At 38.1% G+C, this 21172-nt stretch overlaps 2 protein-coding genes across 3 annotated transcripts; one reads left to right on the top strand and one right to left on the bottom strand.

Annotated features, from left to right (window-relative positions):
* Positions 1-1432: 1432 nt before the first annotated feature.
* Positions 1433-3043, top strand: LOC103706328 (putative RING-H2 finger protein ATL69). Its single transcript, XM_008790387.2, has one exon. The coding sequence runs from the start codon at positions 1447-1449 to the stop codon at positions 2008-2010; it is 564 nt and encodes a 187-aa protein (XP_008788609.1). The 5' UTR covers positions 1433-1446; the 3' UTR covers positions 2011-3043.
* Positions 3044-3929: 886 nt separating this feature from the next.
* On the bottom strand, positions 3930-19994 carry LOC103706278 (protein FLX-like 3). 2 transcript variants are annotated; one of them, XR_603941.3, is made up of 6 exons: positions 19866-19994; positions 15804-16336; positions 15524-15669; positions 14743-14822; positions 14462-14612; positions 3930-5025 (listed from the first exon to the last, which is right to left on the bottom strand). XR_603941.3 is itself a non-coding variant. In XM_008790336.3 (5 exons), the coding sequence occupies exons 2-5, from the start codon at positions 16328-16330 to the stop codon at positions 14529-14531; spliced, it is 837 nt and encodes a 278-aa protein (XP_008788558.1). In that variant the 5' UTR covers positions 16331-16336; positions 19866-19994; the 3' UTR covers positions 14252-14528. The 2 variants fall into 2 exon arrangements, 1 of the variants encoding a protein (XP_008788558.1); XM_008790336.3 differs by lacking the exon at positions 3930-5025 and having other exon boundaries at positions 14252-14612.
* Between the last annotated feature and the right edge of the window lie 1178 nt (positions 19995-21172).

Below are 21172 nucleotides of genomic sequence, written 5' to 3'. Positions count from 1 at the left end.
GTCAAAAAAATAAAAAAAATAGTTTTTTTTATGAAAATAGAATTTTCATATTTTAGAAAAAAAATTATATAAAATACGAAAAAGTTCAATTTTCACCGACTGAGAATAAGGATAAATCTTTTTCCAAAAATTTCCTTCAGTTTTTAAATAGAACTGGATAATGTCTTTCTCTTTATTAGAAGCATAATAAGATTTTACATAATTTTTTCAAAAAAGTAGATATTTAAGTTGTGGGTTTTTTTTATCAACCAAACATGTACAAAGTATTTTTCAGACATTAATTTTTTAAAAATATATTTTAGTAAGAAACAATTTTTTCCCGCAAACCATATAAATCCAGAATGTTAGACATTACAAATCACGGACCATTTTTGAAGTTTGGAGAGGTCCGGATAATGTGTTAATCTTTTAAGAGGCCAGCCAAGCTATTACTAGACTTAGTAGCCTGTATGAAATCACTAGTAACTATATGTTTCAGCCCTGTCTGCAAGGTGGAAAACTTGTCTGATGATTTATATGCTATTTGAGAAAATTAACAGCAGTACTTTATGTTTGACTGCCATTTCAAGATCAATTTAATAACTTTCTCACACAATTTGCAAGCATATATTTAGTCCTTTACACGTAATAAGGTCCATTTCGACTTATAATTAGTCCATGTTTCCACACAAGAAGCTGTTAATAATATCTGCTTCTTATGGGGCAAAAGAGTCATGTGATTTTCAACACCAAAATGCAAATTTAGATAACAAAAGCCATAAATTTTGTTTAACAAATAGCAAACTCTTTAGTTGAATTGCCACTCGAACACATCCCTACATATTTAGGTAGAACAAAAGCATCAGCATCTTTCTTCAAGCATGATGCCAAACATCAGTAGACACTGATTGTTTGCTGTCTCAGTTGGTAAAAATATCAATCATTCGAGTTTAAGACCCGATTATATTATTTTAATAAAATATATTAATATGATTTTAGTAATTCTCCCATCTAAATATCCTTTTATGTTGTGTTAAAAAATATAATATATTAGATAAGCAAAACTTTTGTCTCCCAAAAAAAAAAAAAATTTTATGAATGGTGGTGCATATGAGGATATACAAGTCCTTGGAATGCCTCAACATGTGCTCAAGATTCGTAATGCACATCCAAAGATCAAAATTTTTCAGGCACATGAACATCCAAAGATTTCCAATGCCCAAACAACATGCATTCCAAGTTACCAACCTTAAGCTAACTTCTATCACTTCATTATTCTGATGATGGCCTAATTACCCTCAAGACTGTGATGCACCGCCAAGTTCCACAGGGGCATTCTGGGAACAAAATTTCCCAGCATTTAATACGCGAGGCAAAGCCTTTAATATTTTCCAGTGTCCTCCACCAAGCTTAAACTCTCTCTCTCTCTCTCTCTCTCTCTCTCATTCTCATTCCGTATATGCCCCTATGTCAGCAAATTCCCTCTCTGCTCCTCTCCCCTCCTCACCCTCCTCCGCAGCCGACGTCGGCCTCGGCTACGGAATCGCCATCGCCGTCGGCCTCCTCGTCCTCGTCTCCACCATAATGCTCGCCTCGTACGTCTGCGTCCGCGTCAAGGGCAGCGGCGATGGCCCCCGCTCCTCCGCTGCCTCCTCCTCCTCCCCCTCCGCCGCCGCCCACGGCGACTCCTCCGACGGTGGAAACCCCTCCGATGCTGCCGCCTTCGTGGGGGTGGGCCTGGACGGGCCCGCCATTGAGGCCTACTACCCCAAGTTCGTCCATAAATTTGGCGGCGGGGCGGCGGCGCCGGCGGGGCCGTGCCCGATATGCCTGGCGGAGTATGAGGGCGGGGAGGCGCTGCGGCGGGTGCCGGAGTGCGGCCACTGCTTCCATGCAGCCTGCGTCGACGAGTGGCTCCGCGTGAGCGCCACGTGTCCCCTCTGCCGGAGCTCGCCGGTGCCGTCCGTGGCGGCGACGCCGGTGGCCACGCCGCTCTCGGAGCTCATCCCGCTCGCGGTCCACGCCAGGTGATCTCGGCGGCCGTTTCCGTTGGCTTGGAGATCGTTTACTTAATGCGCTGTCGCTGTTTCTATTCTTTTATATCTATTATATTTAGTTTATTTTTATTTTCTTTTTTTTCTGAAAACAACTTCTTTAACTATATGTTTAAGTCAAGCTTACAGTTAATTAGTTTATATTTTACTCAAAAATTTTGTCTCTACTTTATAGATCTACATCGACTTAGATCTCACAGTAACCAGTTCACTCCACTTCCTTTGACTCGAGGCTATAAACGAAGTAATAAATAAAAAAAGGTACCCGGGGGAGGTGGAGATGGCCTCCATTTGCTGGTTAAAAATAAAATTATCGTACCATCCCATATCAAATAGACTATAGCCTATCAGTATCAAATTGGTATACACTCTTCAGTACATTTTACAATTTTGTACCAAGCTTTATATAAATATTGCAATAGAATGATATCCAATGTACCATACTGTATTGGTATTAAATCAATATGCATCTTCAGTATATTTCATCATCTCATACCGTACCGGTAGGATTCGATGCTGATAAGGAGAATCTTGAGCTTTTATTGTTTTAATTTCTATTAGAGTGGTCAATGGGGATTCACGAAGCTGGAAGGATAGAAAGGGATTGATGATCTGCCTAACTCGAGTGCAAACTGCACAAAAGATACGTGCTCCTTCCACACGTAATACCGGTTAGTTTGTGAGTGCTAAAAGCCCTCACAGACTAGCAGGGTTTTGAACCGCGTAGACCGTGTCCAAGTGCACCATTTAAGGCCCAAACCCAGCCCAGCCCAGCCCAGCCCAAGCCCATCTGGATTCAACTCAACCATATTTCGGCCCTCACCCAAAAAGTTTTGATTTTGATAGCCCAATGGCCAGCCCCAGCTCATTAGGAGCTCCAAGTCCGTGGAGGAAGCACGAATAAGCGAGGTGGCTGGCCATAAGGTGGGAGGAGGTGCAACTAATTCATGCATGGTGTTCGTGGATGCCTCCATTTAGTTTCCAGGTACAGTAGTTGCAATAGCCGAAATTTTCTTGCTAAAGGTTCAACATGCATTGAAATGGAGAAGAGGTCAAGGACACCATATTTACAAGCAGCAGCTAGAATTTAGAACCGTCACTTTCGCTATTAGAATCACATCAAAGGGAACTTCCATATTCCCCTTTAATATGCTTTGGAGATGCAGCCTGGTCCCCTCTTGGAACCACCCTCCATTCATTGCTATGAAATCAATCACCCTGTCTCTTAAGTTTTGGCTCAAACGTTCCTATAACATTTCCCTCATCCATCACCATCTTATTGATAAGCTTATCGATGATCATAGTAGACATTTTGAGCCCGCAAATGGATCAGGAAAAGCAAATTGGAACCATGAACTGAATTCGAGCAAATACTCATCCTTCCACCTTATCTAATGCATCTGCAACGTATCGAATTAAATCCTCATTCCTTTATCACCCATGCAGTCTGATTTCATACATATTTTCTCTTATTCTAATATTAAACATCCATTAGATTCTCTTATGCACTTAAAGATCGTATCAGTAATCTCACCTTTCATTAAACCCCTCGACAAAGTTAAAATCGATACAAAGGATAGAACCGTTACCAACGAAAACGTTCCCTCAAGGCAAGGCAAGTCAGCAGGGGCAACAATCTTATACTTCGTTACCCAATGCAATTAGATATGATACCGTATCCTATATGACGAGCTCTTTGGACCTGTCACATACCAGGTGCACAGAACGACTAAAATCTGGGTCTCTCTAATGGAATTCTGATTATGATCCCAACAGCCCCTATCAGATCAAATGTTCTCTAAGTGTACTGCTGTCCTCACGGTCAGCCCATTCTCGAGATATTCCATGGACAACAGAGGCAAGATATCCCACGAAAACCCCTGCAGACTGTCAAACTTATCAAAATACAACCAGTTTATATTATCTTCTCCTTCAATCTTTTTCTCTCACACTATTGCACCATAAACGAGCTGTTTCAGAACACAGATCACGATGGAGCAACCTCACTAAATGTCCGTATCCAGGATCAAAATAGCACACCGCAGATTATTGCAGGAGCATAACCTACGCAAAGTTCAGAAACTGCAGCAGGAAAGCCAGCCGGTCAGCGAATGGGCAATTCTTCACTTCCGACTTGGGGCAATCATTTAAAAGACTGCACCAGACTAACAGAACTAATGGATGAGATGGAAATTGCAGGCATGTATCACTTCTCAGTATTCTAGACTTCTGAGAGCTTTTGTTCTGATCTTGTGAGAGATCTACGTAAGAATCATAGTCAGACTTTCAATCTAAACACAGAACAGCATCATACACACAGGAAAGGCACGTTGCACGACATCTCATGCCGAAACACACTTTGGCGGTAGGAGGTACCCAGAACAACTCCACCAAGAACAACTCTCTTTGGACTGCTAACCAAAGTAAAAACCATCTCATATGCGACCCAGGCATCTTGTATGGAAAAAGAACACCCTTGCGTTCCGGCTTTCGGTTCCTGTTTAAGTCGAGTTTCTGCTTCAATAAACTTGCCAGCTAGTTTATCAACAATTAGGGATCCACGTTTAAAGCAACTGCCAATCTTCCATTAATGTTCTATCTCAAACCATTAAATCCGGCTTAAGTTTCGGAGAGCTTGTAGATCCCACGATCCCAAAACCTTTTTTCTACCTTGTCCGCCAAGCGTAGATTGCACAACTCCAAGATCTTGGAGTACTGCGAATCAACCTTCAGGCAGTGTTGATTCATCCTCTATATGAAGTATCTAGATTTTCCATCTCCTGTATATGAACATACCATTCCAATTTTTTATCTCCCTGCGAGGGCATCATGGAAGGCATTAACACACCCATCAAGGATCTATGAAAACTTCTTTTCCAGGATACCACTGCATTTGTTTTGCTTCCTAATTCTCCCAGATTTTCAAGTTAGATCTAATTTCTACTCTCTCAAGGAAAGAAGGATCCCTCAATTCGTACCGAGGGCCTTGAGCCTGCAAAAGAAGAAAAGACAATCAGAGAAATTATGATGGAAACCAACAAATTTGTGATGTCAATGGGTTCCATAACATTAATACAAAATTCTTAATACTCGATTAACAGAAACAAATATAGACAACAGCTTCAACAGGTTTAACATGGTAACAAGAAAGGCTAGAAAAAGACAACATGCAAGCATCATAGTGTACAACTCTGCAGTATTTGAAGAAAACAAAGATGCAGCAAAAACCTATTCAGCAATTTCAAAGCCTATAGTTTGGCCTCATGAAGATGTGCCTTCAGAGACAAAGCAGAAAATTTTACAGTTACTCATATGACATTCTTGTTATATGAGTAAACGTCAAATAGTAGGAATATTTTTTATTCCTCATGGCATTCCAGATTATTCAGCACACATTTATTGCTGATTTTACATAGAATATACCAAATGCATGTTGTACTAGTGACTCAAAAAGTTTATTAAATTGAATTGTGACTAGTACCATCCATGTGGAAGAGAGGAAACATGCGGTCAGTAAACTTCATAGGGAAATATAAGGATGAATGTCCTTTTACTCCACAGAAGCATTATTATTGAGAATATCAAGGTGGAATAACTTCTAGAAAACCAAAAGTGAGTATCCTCTGACTACTCGTAGTCAATCACAACCAGCTTTCTCTTTTGCATACTTCTTTAACAAATATCAGTAATTGAAGCTTGGAGTGAAATTGAAAAATGGGGGAAGCTGTCATTGCCTGGGCGATACTTTAATTCAGTTATGTATTCTATCAGTCACATTTTCCCTTAAAAATGTTCTGACAAGTAACCAATCCATAAATGAAAAAAGAGCTGCAAACCCATAGACGCAAGCAGGCATTGTACCAGATAAGGTAAGAAGTCCAATCAAAGCCAATAGGCAGGTTGCACTGTGCCATGCTCACAAGTAAACCCAATAAACTGAAGGCCCAAGAAGGAATTTTTAAATCATTGAAAGAATATTCTAAAAGCAAACCATGGGGTGCACATAAGCTGAATATGGATCACTAGTACTATCAATATTGTAAGTAACAATTTCAATAAAAAAGAAATTGTTTCTGATTTATAAAAAAATGATTTATGTAATTTGCCGATATTCCCACTTGATAGATTTGTTGGCACAAATTGGTCTTTTGAGTCCATACAAATTTCTTTTTTTGATTTGATAAAAAAAGAGAGCAGTCACGAGAGATGAGCCATTGCAAACTTAGCACACGTTTTTTGATTTAAGAGTCAAATAAGTAGCCAGAATTACTTAGACACTCACATCTTAAATAGTGGCAAAGTAAGAATTGATGGAAGAATTTTAGTCTCTTTGAGTTTCAATCTGCTTGGTGACCCAATTACGCATGGATGCAAAGTACACTTAAAGCATTTTCCATAAGCAAAAGAACTGGGGGAAAAAAAGAAATAGACTGAGGGTTGGCTCAAAACCACCATAAATGTAATTAGTGAAAAAATAGCCATCAAAATGAGGAAGGACCTCTATGACTTGAAGAGGTGCAAAGTCTGATCTTAATATGGTATGATTTTTGGGATAAACCATTAGTCCATTATGCTGTCCAAATGGTAGATGAGGCAAACATGATCTCACATGCTAGAAAACAGGAGATAGACAACCAACAATCAGGATGCTGGAAGCTTGGAACCAATTAATAAAGCAAATGAAACAAATCACAATGGCTCTGATAAATGTCACATAATCAGATTGCTGGCAACAGATACAAGGTTTTGATGCTCCTTTCCCATCCCAGGCAAAAGGTTTGCTAGGTACTCTTTCATCCTCTTACGAAAAAGTGATGTACAGAAGGCAAACTAGATATGCAGGTGGCAAGGAGCCCAAACTAAGCAAGTGCAAAGAAAAATGAAAGAAATCATCAGCCATCACATGCTGCAACATTTTAGACACTAGAACATGTTTGCAATCAGGAACATCTCGCAGGAAACACTTTCACAGAAGCCTATTAATAGTTTGCAAAAGACTAAAAAGAAGTGCATGTGAAGCATCCATATAAGTTCATAATTACAGGGAAATGGAAGGCAATTATATACTAGAAGTGTAAAATCAGTGATAAAATGAAATGAAACGGATATTCAATTGTTTCCGTATTTCTATCAGTTCCATACTTTTTCTCAATGCTGCAACTATGATTCTAACTCAAACATCCTGCACGATCTGGGTTACTTTTCTAAATGAGGCATAAAATGGTTAAAATTGCCTAGACTCTGATTTTTTTTCTTAAATCTCCTTCACATATTTTTCTGCTTTTCATCTCAACTGTATCTTGAAGACACCTGATCCACAAAAGATTGTCTGATACAAAAACTCATTCCTCAGCAGATCCTAAAAAGTAAAAAACCATCATCAAGACTCCTATATATCTCTAATAGATGACAAATGAATGGCAAAGCAGCCTCTGTTCATAATATTGGAGCATTCATCTTCAGCATGTCATTAAACAACTAATTTTTTTTCAAATCCCCTCAAAAAAGTGCAACACAACCACCATAAAAAAATGTGGTACTCACTAATCGGACAATTCTAAAGAAAATATATATCCCTTTTTTAGGGGGTGGGGGTGTTGGTTCTGAATCTCCTCACTAATGATTAGTTTAGAAGAAAATCCAATTGCATTGACCAATCTGATAATCATTTAGAACACCTTGATCAAAGTATTGCCAATCCAAATAGGAGATCACACAATCAATATCTGGCCATGCTACTGTCGCATGGCCTCTGATCCAAGGCATAGATGAACCATCTCATGGATTAATACATATAAGAGAATTTATTAATGTAAACAAGCAATACAAAATGGTGCATGTGCCTGCCCATGTGCAAGCTCCCAACCCCAAAACACCCTACACACATAAAAGAAGAAAGAAAGAAGAGAAGGGGGCTTCTGTCCCTCGAACTATTTTAAACTGTGCATGATAATGACTTTCTATGTACTTTGTCCTAACAAAGTACCTAAAAGAATTTATTATTGTAAACAAGCAATACAAAATGGTGCATGTGCCTGTCTATGTGCAAGCCCCCAACCCCAAAACACCCTACACACATAAAAGAAGAAAGAAAGAAGAGAAGGGGGCTTCTGTCCCTCGAACTATTTTAAACTGTGCATGACTTTCTATGCACTTTGTCCTAACCATCTTGTACTGCATATTATTCCTCGGTCAACAAAAAGACAGCCTCCTGCTCCATGGTGCCTCCTTTGCTCCATGAGAAATTTGAATAGTGAGTAGACTACCCAAAGCAGAAGTTTGAACTCCTGACTTTAAGGGGAACATAAAGAGACGATTGACCAAAACCATTCAAGGAGGTCCTTAAGACAGCGCCCGATTTCCCTTTCTATGCAATGTCCACAGAACAATCAAACTACCATAAGGTATCTCATCTACAAGTTTAGTTTTACTATCAATGTCCTTTCAAGTTGTTTGCACTATCATCCATCATCAGTTTTATGGAAGAAAATGAGGTTGCTACCACTCTTCTTCAACCACAACCTTGGATTTCAATAGACAAGCTAGTTTACTCCTCTATCTGTTTTACTAATATCTCAAGGTGACATTTCCATGCGACACACTAAAGGCTTCTTTGTTATGGTTAACTCCTGATAGTTTCCATTTTCCAGCATCAATGCATGTGGAATTCAACCCACACTAAAATACCATACTCCATTGCCTGAGAGAATTATTCAAATCCCTAGCTTCATCAACATTGACAAGGTCCAAGATCTGTCCCTTGGTCCAAAATCCTGGTACCCATCTCCAGCCCTTAGGTGCAAAGAGGGTTGGGGCAAGCTTAATTAGCAAGCAAGCGAGAAACATTTTTAACAAATGATAATGCATCATCACTCCAAAGCCACCTTAATGAATAAGAATTCACTGCAAATCCTTTTCCAGTTCAGAAAAAAGCTTCAAGAAGTCACAAGAAATGATCTTCAACCTTCAAGTATGCGAAACAACACACTTATTTGAGTAGCAGAATATAATGTATCCACTAAAAATTGTGAGACACTGTAACTGAGAAGCCAATACACTATATTACCTAACTAATGATCCACTAATTATAAACATGTCACCCAGCATTACTCAGGCATGGAGAGAGTACAAGTTTCACAGCTTGGGGGAAGATTCAATGGATAGGACAAATCTGCTAGAAAACTTTTGAACAATTGGAAAACAAGATAGTTGCTTTCCTTTTTATAACCCTATCTCGACCCAAGTCCTTATGGTTACCTATACAATCTCCTGGTAAGTTCACTTGTTTTTCACTCTCAACAGCAAAACAAAAAATCATCTTCTCAAACATGTGCATCATTGGCAGGGAAAACATGCTTAGTAGAAGAAGGTGTTTTTCCTGAAAAAGAAATCTAACCCAACAAGTGCTCTCCGAACCAAGCTAGATAGTCTCCTATCACTAGGCTCACCAACCAACCTGGACTTTGATTTTTTCTTATTATTCTCACCGGAGTAAAAAGACCGGACGTCCATATCCAAGCTTAGCTCAGACGTAGCTTGCTTCTTTTTGGGTGTGAAGCAGTGTCAAACCAAAATACCCAACAAGCATAAGCATTAGCTTTCCCTTTGGCAGTGAAAAAGAATAAAAAAGCCGATTTCATATAATAAACAAACGGAGCAGTAAGTTAGTAGATATGACATTGACTGGATGAGCTGCAATCACATGCTTGCTCGCAAACATATGGGTAAAATAGCAAAATTTATAGAGATCAGTAATGGCCACAGCCCTCCATAAAATCTCTTGGGGAGTTGAATTTAGATCATGTCAAATCCTATACATATATAAACTGAAAGATACAAAAATGATCCGCATTTGATGAGAAACTAGGATGCAGTCCAAATAATGATATTATGTCAGAATTCCAATGTTTAATGCTAAACTGTCAAACCATCACCAGTTACCACCCTTTTAAATAGTGTTGACTAGAAAGAATCTCAAAAGCACAGGCAATACTGGATAGTTAGTTAACAGGTTTGTAATAGTTAAGCCTTAAGAGTGAAAATATGATTTCCCATATGCATTTTCTGCTTATAATACTAAGTGTTACGTAAGAGCATAATGCGAAAAATGAATATCTTTGAACTTTGAGGTGTTTCATTGTGATATCATGTATGCAGAACATTGCACTAATCTGGTTGGAGTAAATTCAGCGGATGATAAAATTAGCATGACCGTGAGTTCTTAATAATCTTGGTAACTGAGAACATCATCCACCCCAGAGAGAGAGAGAGAGAGCCTATTAAGTTTCATGAACAACATTCTTCAAACGGTGAATATAAGCTCCCAAATTTCTAATTGCAAATCATCAGACCACAATGATGTATTTTTTGAAATATCATTGGCAAAGATCTATGATATCAAGCAAGACTCCTCTTCTCAGACAGATAATATGAATGCTAACTAGCAATCAACTTCATGACTTTGATTTCTATATTATAAAAATATAATTCTCTAAGTATACATGATACTACGAATGTGCCTGACAAATAAATAATAAGATTTCCTCTTTATATAGTCTGTTGGATCTGACCACAAAGAAAACACAAATGACTGCCTAATCATAAAGTTTGAGATCATAACTTGAACATCAGAATGTTCCTTGAATTAGAATTCCAATGTAACATGGTCTCCATTTAAATTATATATGCTTAGAATTTTGACGTCAAAATGATACAGGATTACACTAGCACAAACAAGTTGTAGCATGTGTTTTATCGTTGTTATGTACCATTCTTTTCTTTCCTCTTGCACTACAGATAAATTAAATGTCATGTAAATAGCAAGAATGTATATTGTTGTTTTTTATATAGTATGCATGTGTGGATATGGCAATCAACACATCCACAGATCATTTATATATAGCACATAAATAACAGAATATGTTGTAATGGAGCTTTACATTGTGGCCCTTTATCTAAAATATGTAGCAGATATGTAAAACTACATGGCTTTAACAAGATATAGATATAGATTCCATGAACAGCACAGAGTATCATATGCAGATTACTGCAGGCCACTATTTTTTGTTAAAATTTTTCAAACGTATTGTCTCTCAACACCGGCAATCTTATACTGATTCTCAAGTTGTTGTACATGTTTTCTTGAGCCTTTTCCTTCCACTTTCAACACAGATCTAAAAGAGATTCTTAATCAGAGCCATCTTAAATCTCCCATGGACATGCCTGTATCGCCTTAATTTTGCACCAATTTATCCTTCATTGTTGTAACTACTCTAGTTCCCCTAGGCTCTAATGCGCTCACTTCCAAACATATCATACTTAGTATTAACACGTATTTAAAGGTGCTAAGTAGTGCTACATGGAAACTTGGCATGGGTACCGAAATGCCAATTGCCTAAGTGTCAGCAGAGGAACCTCAAAAAATCCAATGTGTGCATGCACGCAAGATGCTTATGTAAAAAGAGAAACTGAAAAGATGAAAGGGAAAGGGAGAGATGTTGTTTGAATGGCTGCTATTGAAGTACTTTATAAATCCATTTGTCTACCCTATCTGAAACTATAAGCATAGTTGGCTTATAGATCTGTCTGGAAACAGGAGTGAAGCATATTGAAGCAAGTCAGCTTACCAACTACAAAGCCTTCTTCCATGTAAGGAGCATACAAATCCCTAAAAACCAGTACTCATATCATGACTAGCACCAGGAATGTTTCGTTCTTATTTTTTTTGGGCAGTAAAGTAATTTCAAACAGCCTCTATTATACCTTCAATAGCCTTTGTAAATCACATTGCTTGACTTCCAAAATCTGATCCTTTCAAGTCAATGCAGAGCATGCTGATAGCATAATTATTCATTTTGCTGTCATAGATTTCACTTGCTCTGAGGATTATTTAGTAAATAAATCTTGACTAACAAAAAGTCAAACATGCACTCAAATAGCGAAAGTACACTTCAGATCAGAACTTGTTAGACTCCTCTTCTTCCAAGGTAGATATTTTGGCCATCATATTGGTCAAGCTCATGTAAGAACTCACAAGAAAAGATCTTAATCTCTGAGACTTTTCCAGCTCAAATTGTGGTAAATGATGCATCTTCCATCCTCATGGCCTTGACCAAGAAATAAGCAAAAACAAACAGTGATTCATGAAATTTAGTACAATACATCTGCACTTGCATCAGGAGCAGCAGAAATATGAATAAGGGTACTGCAATCTAGAAAAACATCAGGGTCCAGAATGCTGTGATCGAGAAGCTCTTGTAGAGACTACTTGTAATCAAACAAAGTTTCAAGGGTCTATGCTGAAACTAGTTAAAGCAATTTCTAAACATCTAAAGGATGACAAAAGGCAATCACGGATCAACTAATACAGAAACTGACATTTTTAAGCATATGCAATGGAGTCTAGGAAAGGAACATTTATTAATAACCTTATACTCGGCATATAAAAAAAAGTACTTGCCTTGCAATAAGCAGTCAGCTGCCTTCACATGACCCGCATCACTTGAAATAATCCAGGATGATCTCCAACCATGTCAAGCAGATTTATATCATAATGTATGCACGTAGTTTCCATCACTAAATTCTACAAGGCAAACTACAAATTGGATAAATAGCCATTAGAAACTTGGGACAGACTATGGACCTCAAGAAAACTAAAATAATGTTCTCGATGGATAAAAGATTGATCAAGACAACTTGTTGGACACTTCGATGCGCTTCTGTTCTCTGGGATGCAGTATTCAATCACAAAATCTTGGTTGACAATGCTAAATAAGAAAATGCAACAAATCTTAATGCTGCTATCCATATTCATTTCGGAAGTATATCCCTATTCAGCCCCTTTAAGTAAAACCTTGCAATGCATAGCTGAATTACCATTGAAAGAAGTGAATAAGCTGAGCGTCTAGCTTTCAGTTAATGGAGGATCACCATCAAGCATATTGATGGCATTTTAGCAGAAGCCACCATCAGATTTTATACCAAGTGATCCTGTTGTGGACATCACCATTAGCAAATTTGCAATTATTTAGCAGCAAGCCAGCAACCATACATATTATACTCTTTATTGGCTCGTAATCTATACATCCACACCCATTTTTCCAGTGCATAGATCTCTCTTATTTTAGCATGGCAGAATGAGAACAGTTTTACCAGACACATTGATGAGATGGAAAAAGATGTGAGATCACACGAACATATCATTGGTACTTAATCTCAAATAAGTTTGCTTGGCTCATTAATTATACTGGCTCTACACTCCAACTGCAACCAAAGGGAAACATAAACCAACCCTACTACACCTATGGCCAACAAAAGAATTCAACCAGCAAATAATAGCTTCTAGCATAGGGTACATCAATACTTGGGTACCTGATGCTATCAAATTCCATTGATAAAACACTATAGGCCACCATGTGCGCTACTAAGCCATTCAGATCTGCCTCTTGAGATACACAGGAATCATCTTAGTGCTTCACTGACCTACTCCATTAGTCCGCAAATAGATAAAACTAACCCACAAATGCATTAGAAAGATAAAAGACCATGTCTTGTTGCTCAATAACACACTGCACCAGCATGATCAACTTGAAGATATAATATCTACCACATCTCTTAAGTGAATCAAGCAGCCCTTTTGACTATTGAGAGCTAAACCACCGAAAAAGTGATTTAGATATTATCAAAATGATCAAAGTACCAGTTGGATGCATCAGAGGTAAATGTTGATTCCTTTTGCTTATACCTCAGTCTTTTGCTTCAGAGCCTAACAAAGCATCCAGCTTCTCATCCATGGTTTCTACAGAGTTTATTTTCTGCTACCTTCGAAGGAAGATATCCAAAGAAACAGTATGTTAATGATTATCCAGCCAAGTTGCCCTAAACCAATTTTGCATCTCGTATCTTCTTGGCCAGGGGAAATCAACTAAAGCTCCAATGCCATCAACATCATACATGGACACCAGATGTCCCTCATTAATAATTTGCCACATTATTGCCTGAAGAGTTAATAGTATAGATCACTATGAAAGTAGCATCACAGACTTTTGATGCCACACTTACCACTAAATAAGCTAATATAATCGGAATATGCTAGCAAATTGTAGAAGCCTAATATCAAAATGAACTACTTAGGTATTAAAGATAAAGTATCTACTTTTATACACACATAACCCAGGAGGATGAATAAGGTTGCAAACAACTACTTTAAAAACTCACACTAAAAACAAGACATGACAATTTTGGATCGGAAATATAACCAGAATATGCCAATGTAGCAATTTAGTTTCACAAGTACTATGAAATACAAAATATAAAGATAAGATCGCATATGAAAATATGTTTAGCTTGTAATGACCATAAGAATCTTCTCAAGAGAACATTGGTGGACCAAGCACTAACTGAAGAGGCTAAGAAATTCTAAACCTTACATATAACCACCATGAGTAAACTAAAGAGCACCCATAAGCGTCTTGGAGGACAGTTCAACTGTCAGTCTCAACGACGTCCAGGGCGAGACTTGTCAAATGCTCCCCGCGGACCAGAACTCCCACCATACATAGGGGCCTTGTCAGCAACTCCCTGATTATCGATATTCAGAACATAAAAATTTAACAAAATACAATCAGTATAATCATGTATACCGGAACCTATACTAATATCATAAGCTAGGAAGGAACTGCCAGTTCTAGACATCTTTGGGAAATCATACCAAATGACGGTTGTAGTTATCCCCAAACGATGAAGCGAAAGGTCCTTCAGGACTACCAACTTTCATCCCATAGGCTCCACCTTAAATAACCAGTAAAGAGAATGAAATTTAGAGAGAAAAAAAAAAAAAGATAAACCATGTGTTAGTCGTTGTAGAGAAGATTGATAACATAATCACAGGAATTAGCAGAAGAAAACTAACACGGACAGAAAGCAGGATCACAAAAAAGCAACTACACGTGTACAAGAAATCAGGAAAAGTACATAAAAACGAGGCCATCATTCTCCAGTTTTCACATCTGAAATTTCAAGCAGTTTGAATAAACTAGCCCTAAAAAGTAAAAAACTATGAGCAATGTGACAGGAAATGCATGTAATAGCTAATTACAAAAAATATCATAATGCACTCTCTTACTACAGACTATTAGCAATGATATGAAATTCCGTGTTCTAGAGGAGTGAAAGAGGTAACGGAGTTACCACTTTTAGCTTCAAATGATCAAAATAGCATCATTTAAACAGTAGCTAACTACAATGTTATAATAAATATAACAAGTCAGCAACATTCTAAAAAATAAATAACCACATTATCAAACATAATGATATGAAAACGAACATAACAAGCCAGCTTATCCCTAATAAAAGATAGAGCAATAAAATGAAAGAAGAAATGTTATTAAGCTACGACAAGCATGCAAATCAGATGGAACTTGCACTGGAATGATAAAATAAAAGCCATTTGCATTCCATTTAAGCACAGGCATTAAATGAAAGAAAACTACCTGCACCCCATGGCCTCCCATCAATGCTTGCCAAGTCAGCCCTCAGCTTTTCAATCTCGCGTGCCATGGACACCAAATTTTTCTCCATTATTTGCCGTTGTTCCATTAGATCAATATTTCCTTTTTTCTCATACTCAAAAGCACTCCTGAAAAGAACAATTTTTTTATATTGAAGTATGCATGTGCTTCCACACCAAACAATGTATATGGCAGGTACATGTGACTCAAGAACCAAAAGAAAAATTATATGCCATAAGAGTACAAAAGTATAGAGCACAACCTAGCTCGCATTAGTTCCTGTCTCAGACCATCAATCTCACTCTTCAAAATAGGGATCTCTTTGTTATCAGTTTTTGCCCTTGTCAAGTCTTGCTGGAGAGTCTGGACCTGACCAACAAGGTCCTGTCTCAAGACATTCAGTTTTTGAATTTCAGCTCGAAGCTGCACTACTTCATTTCTTAAAGGCTCAGTCGCTCTAAGATCAGCCTCTAGCTTCAAGCCTTTCTCAATCAGCTCTCTGCAATGAGCCTCTTTATCAGCACGGATATCTGCCATGACCATATTCATGCGATGAATCTCTTCCTTTGCAGCCATTAGCTCCTGCTGCATAGCAGCACGTTCTTCAACCAAAGCACGATGGTTTGCCAAAAGCCTCCGGATTTCATTCCGCTGCATTTCAAGTTCCTCATACAGGGCAGGATGGGGTGGACGAGGGAGAGGACCACGAACAAATGGCCCTTCCGGCATTTCAGCATAACCTCTCCGCCCATCAATAATATTGCGAGGTACACGACCTCTACCAGCCATCACGTGCTATATGAAAATGATCGCATAAATCAGGACCAAAATTACAATGCATTGAGAGAAGTACATATTGAGCATACGAAGACATCAGAATTGTTGAAAAGCAAAATAAAGTTGATGAAATCTAGAGAAGTGCAAGATAGATCTACCTTCTACACCCGTAAAATTTTAAAGCAACCGGCCACTCAATTAAAAAAAAAACAAAAATGCAAATCAGAGAGCAGGATGGATGCATTCATTGAAATCCCTTCGATTAATATCAACATTTATAACAATTAACCATAAAAATCGGCATCCATGATGGATCTACCTTCCGACCCCGTAAAAGTTTAAAGCGACCGACTCACCAAGCTAAATAAAGAACAAAAACGCAATTCAGAAAACAGGATAGATACCCATTGAAATGCTTTAGATTAATATCAACACTTGCAGCAATTAACCATTGAAATCGACATCCATTTCTTCTATTGATATCAACGTATAAAATATTAAATACAATCACTTTTAGGAATAATGTGAAGAAAAAGCATAAAAGCTCCATTCTGTTTCCAATAAAATAAAAGGAAAACAGTGTAAAAATCAAAGAAGAGAAATTTGAGAATTTTTTGTTTTGTTGCAATTAAAAAAAAAAGACAGTCACAATCGCTGGCCTTGTCCATATGTTTTCTCAAATGCCACTTGCATAGGAGGAAAAATTTCACGCCTCTTGCCAAAATTAGGAGTTAGAACCTATATTTTCTCCTTCCTTTATCTTGAATTTTCACCTAATAACCAAGCTTTGGGGAGGTGAAAAGGTTTCCATTAACCTGGTTTTCATGTACCCATCAGTTTGCACTAGTATCAAGCACAAATAGACACAATGAATATGGAATCTCGCCCTTATTATTTCAGCTGATATACACCAATTTATCTCAAGATATCAGTCAATACAATTTTAGTATGTTGGCTAAGACTTTTAATACTTAACTTTCAATCTTAGATAGGTTTTGTGATTATTGAATATTAAAAATCAAAGCCTTCAAAAGGCTGTAAATTTCAATTTACTTTATTGGCCAATAGTAAATATTAGCTCAGAGTGTCTCAGATCTTTCCAAAAATTTCAAGCCTTCCATCTCAATTAAGATAAAATCGAGATCATGATTCATCTTGGCATCAGCTAGGGGTGCAAATGAGCCAAGCAGCTCGCAACCTACTCGAGCTCGACTAAGATCCAAGCTCAACTCGACTATTACCAAGCTCGAGTCGAGCTCCAGTAGCTTGAATAGTTTTTCAAGCCGAGCTCGAGTAGCAAAATACTCGGCTCGAAGGCTCGCAAGCCTAGTCAAGTATATATTTTTTTAATAATATTATATTTTATTTATAATATATTAATAATTTAATATTTTAAATTATAATATTTTGTTATATTTTGTTTTGAACTATATCTTTTAATTATGACCAAGGCCCGAATTCGAGCTTGAACTCAAGCTCGAATATGGCTTAGTTGATATTTGAGTCGAGTCGGGCCTATCGCAAATATTGCGTTTTTTGATCGAGTCGAGTTCGAGGTTGGATATCAAGGCTCAATCAATCTTGAGTCGAGTTCGAGCCCAGGTATTTTGAATCGAGTCGAGCTCGAGCCTCTAGCTACTCGACTCGGCTCGACTCAATTGCACCCCTGGTATCAACCACAAACCAAGATGGTCAATATCTTGGATTTAAAGACCTTACCTATAAGAAACTTTGTTTTCCTCCACTTGGCAGCCAAACAAAGCCAAGGGGGTCAGATCTGAGTTCAATGTTGCTCCAACTAATATTAGCTTCAAGTCACGAACTTAGGCTTCAACCCAATTCTTTCACTAGATCATGTCCAAATACCAATCAGGCTAGGACTTGAATTGATTTTCATGGACTAGATTGGATTTTTCATAGGTTCATACCTTTTTTCTCCTTTAGGGGTAGCTAGGGGTGCTGAATAAAAAGGCGTCCCAATGCACGAGGATCTCAACAACAATGAGTCTAGTGAAGGTCAGATGTATGTGGCCTTAACCTCACGTGTGGAGAAATTGTTTCCATTTTTTGAACTCAGGACACCCAAGTCAAACTAGAGCAAACTTACCTTTGCGCCAAGGCATGCCCTCTAATATATTGGGGTAAGAGAGACTTGAATTCTCGACTTTAGGATCACTTGCCTAGCCATGCGCTAGCCAATTGCACCATCACCCCACCGATAGAGGATGACTGACTAGCAAGTACAACTGGATTAGTCTCTTGTCGTAATGGAGGTTTGGTTGCAACTTTGGGGCCCACACCAAATCCATAAGATTTATTGCTGCATTTATGTAGATTGCTATCATAAAAACTGATCCACCTATTTGCTTAGTTAAGCACATGCTACCAGCGCTACCACTTTTTCCACGAAATAAAATTAGGGGGAAAAGCATTCCACCTTCATCATTTGAAGAGAATTTAGGGGGAAAAATCAATCCGCACCTAGGAAATTTCTAAATAAAGAATAGATCTGAATGACTGAGTTTTGTTCGACCAACTTCCCTAGATTGAATTTGCCGTGGACCCAACATCTATTTGACCAAAAAAGAACGAACAAAAATTTAACTAGAGTTGCACATAATCTGCTTTACATTGAACTAAGCAATTCAGATTCAGAAAACTTGACGACAACTATCAAAATGATGTATACCTTCATGATAATGAAAAAAATAGCGAGTCATTAATATTAGCCAGTCTTTACATCAATATCTCATATGCTTTGCATTTGAATCAGCTGATCATTCTGGAAAATAAAAGAATAACTATATATCTTTATTTACAATTATTAAAAAAAGGAACATAAAAAAGTTATTTCAGAATGACATTGATTTTGCAAAAGTACAAATCACTCCACCTTCAACAATTGCAATAAGATGTCACAGGTAAATTTATATACTCATTGTCCATCAGTTGTGGTCATGCACTGAGACTGAAATTTATCAGACATTTTTATTTATTAATTTAGCAACAATATGATATTAGCAAAGTTTCAGAAAGGAGATGCGCTTCTTAATAAAAATAAGACTGCGTTGCACGATCCCGTGTAACCATAAATGAAACTTGAGATGTGGAGCAAAACAAATAAGTCACTCTTTTGCGCCGCCTTGTGGAAAAATAAACACCACGCTTTGCTCCCATTGAAATCAAAAATCATATTATGTCTTTAAAAAAACCATAATCAGATGTCGCCCGTCTTCATGGCTATGCTTGCTGCTTTATTTCATCTGTGTTATTTGTTCACATAGATCTTTAGAAAAATCATCTCAAATTCTTCCTTTTAACAATAAGAACTGCTCAAGGGCATCATCTTAAAGTAATCTTTGCTAGGGTTTGCAAGAAAATCGAACTCATGGACAGATTGAACAAAACAAAATTCACCAAAAGAATAATAGAGTTCATGACGCATTCCTCTACAAGCGAAGCAAGCAGCGATAAACGATCTGAAACCAAAACATGAAACGATTGTGATAGAAGGAATTGAAGAAAGAAAAAGGCTTGCGAATCAAACCGGGAAAAGGAACGGAGAAGCGAGGGAGAGGATTTTTCTTGAGCCGAGACGGCAGAAACCCTAGCCTGCCTCGGATTGTTTGCTTGTGAGCTGTGTGTGTGGGAGGCAGCCGATGCCCGGTTCCTTTATGGGGGTGATCAAATATATTACCGACCACCGAGGGAGGTCCTTCTGCTACTAGTGGTCGGGTCGGGTTCGGATTCAAATCCGACCCGAATCGGCTTCTATAGCGTGGTGCTGATATTGATGAGCCGGTCGGGAACGGAAGAACGGGTTGGATTTAGGTCAGACCCAAGAAAGATCCGAATCCGACAGTAGTGGTATAAATTTCTCTTATGCGACTCGACAACTCACAGCTCTGTCCAAAAAACTTTAAAAAAAAATTATGAAACCATGAGAACCAAAATGTCCATATTTGCAATTTCATCTCTCTGATATGGTTTTGCCCAATAGACCCAGCATTTTAAATGTGTACATGAAGCATATATGCGAGGCATGCGCTCGACAGAAAATGCATCCTCCTTGAGAAGGACTCGACTATGGTGATCGAGTGAATTAGAGGTCGAGTATGCATTGCTGGGAGTCGCTGCCTCTTGACATCCGCAAAATCTTGGGAGAGTATGGCTTTTATCAAGCTATGTATGTATACATGGAGGTAAACAGTACTGCCAACTGGGTTACCTTCTTTGCTGCCCACCACTTCGAAGGGTTTATTTGAGTGGGTTATGCTTCTGTGCCTGAGCCATTGTATGTCCTTTTATTTTCGGATCATGTTAGTTGTATCACGTGTGAGCCTGCATTGTAAAATATTATATATATATATATATATATATAGACACAAACTGCCTAACAAAAATATAATATATATTTCTATAATATATATATTGACATAAAGCATGTATTTTTACAATATAGATTTATATATTTCAAAAGATTGGGATGGAAGCTACCTAAGTAGGAGCGTCATGCACTGGCGCTACCCCTTCTATATTACATTTATTAAAAAAAACACAAACACATTGACATGGCGCAGTCGCTTGTCACACCATGGTGGCTGGTAATTGAACAAGTAGAGGCTCACTCATCTCTTACCTCGCGCACTCGCTCGCTCGCTCAATCTGATACCTCCCCTTAGCCTTATCTCTATCTCTCTCTCTCTCTACTTTGGCAAAAGAAGAAAAAAAAAGCCCATTGTTTTTCTTTCTCCTTTTTGTCTGGTCCAATTTGTTGCTTGCCCATGCATATCCTGGAGCTGGCAAGGTGGGTAACATGAACCAACCTAGCCTTGGAAGCGGGTTGGACTTTCC

The sequence above is a fragment of the Phoenix dactylifera genome, chromosome 3, assembly GCF_009389715.1.
Source record: "Phoenix dactylifera cultivar Barhee BC4 chromosome 3, palm_55x_up_171113_PBpolish2nd_filt_p, whole genome shotgun sequence".
Taxonomy (NCBI): Eukaryota; Viridiplantae; Streptophyta; class Magnoliopsida; order Arecales; family Arecaceae; genus Phoenix; species Phoenix dactylifera.
Note: the sequence above shows the minus strand (reverse complement) of the source record. Positions and strands in the feature narration are given on the sequence as shown.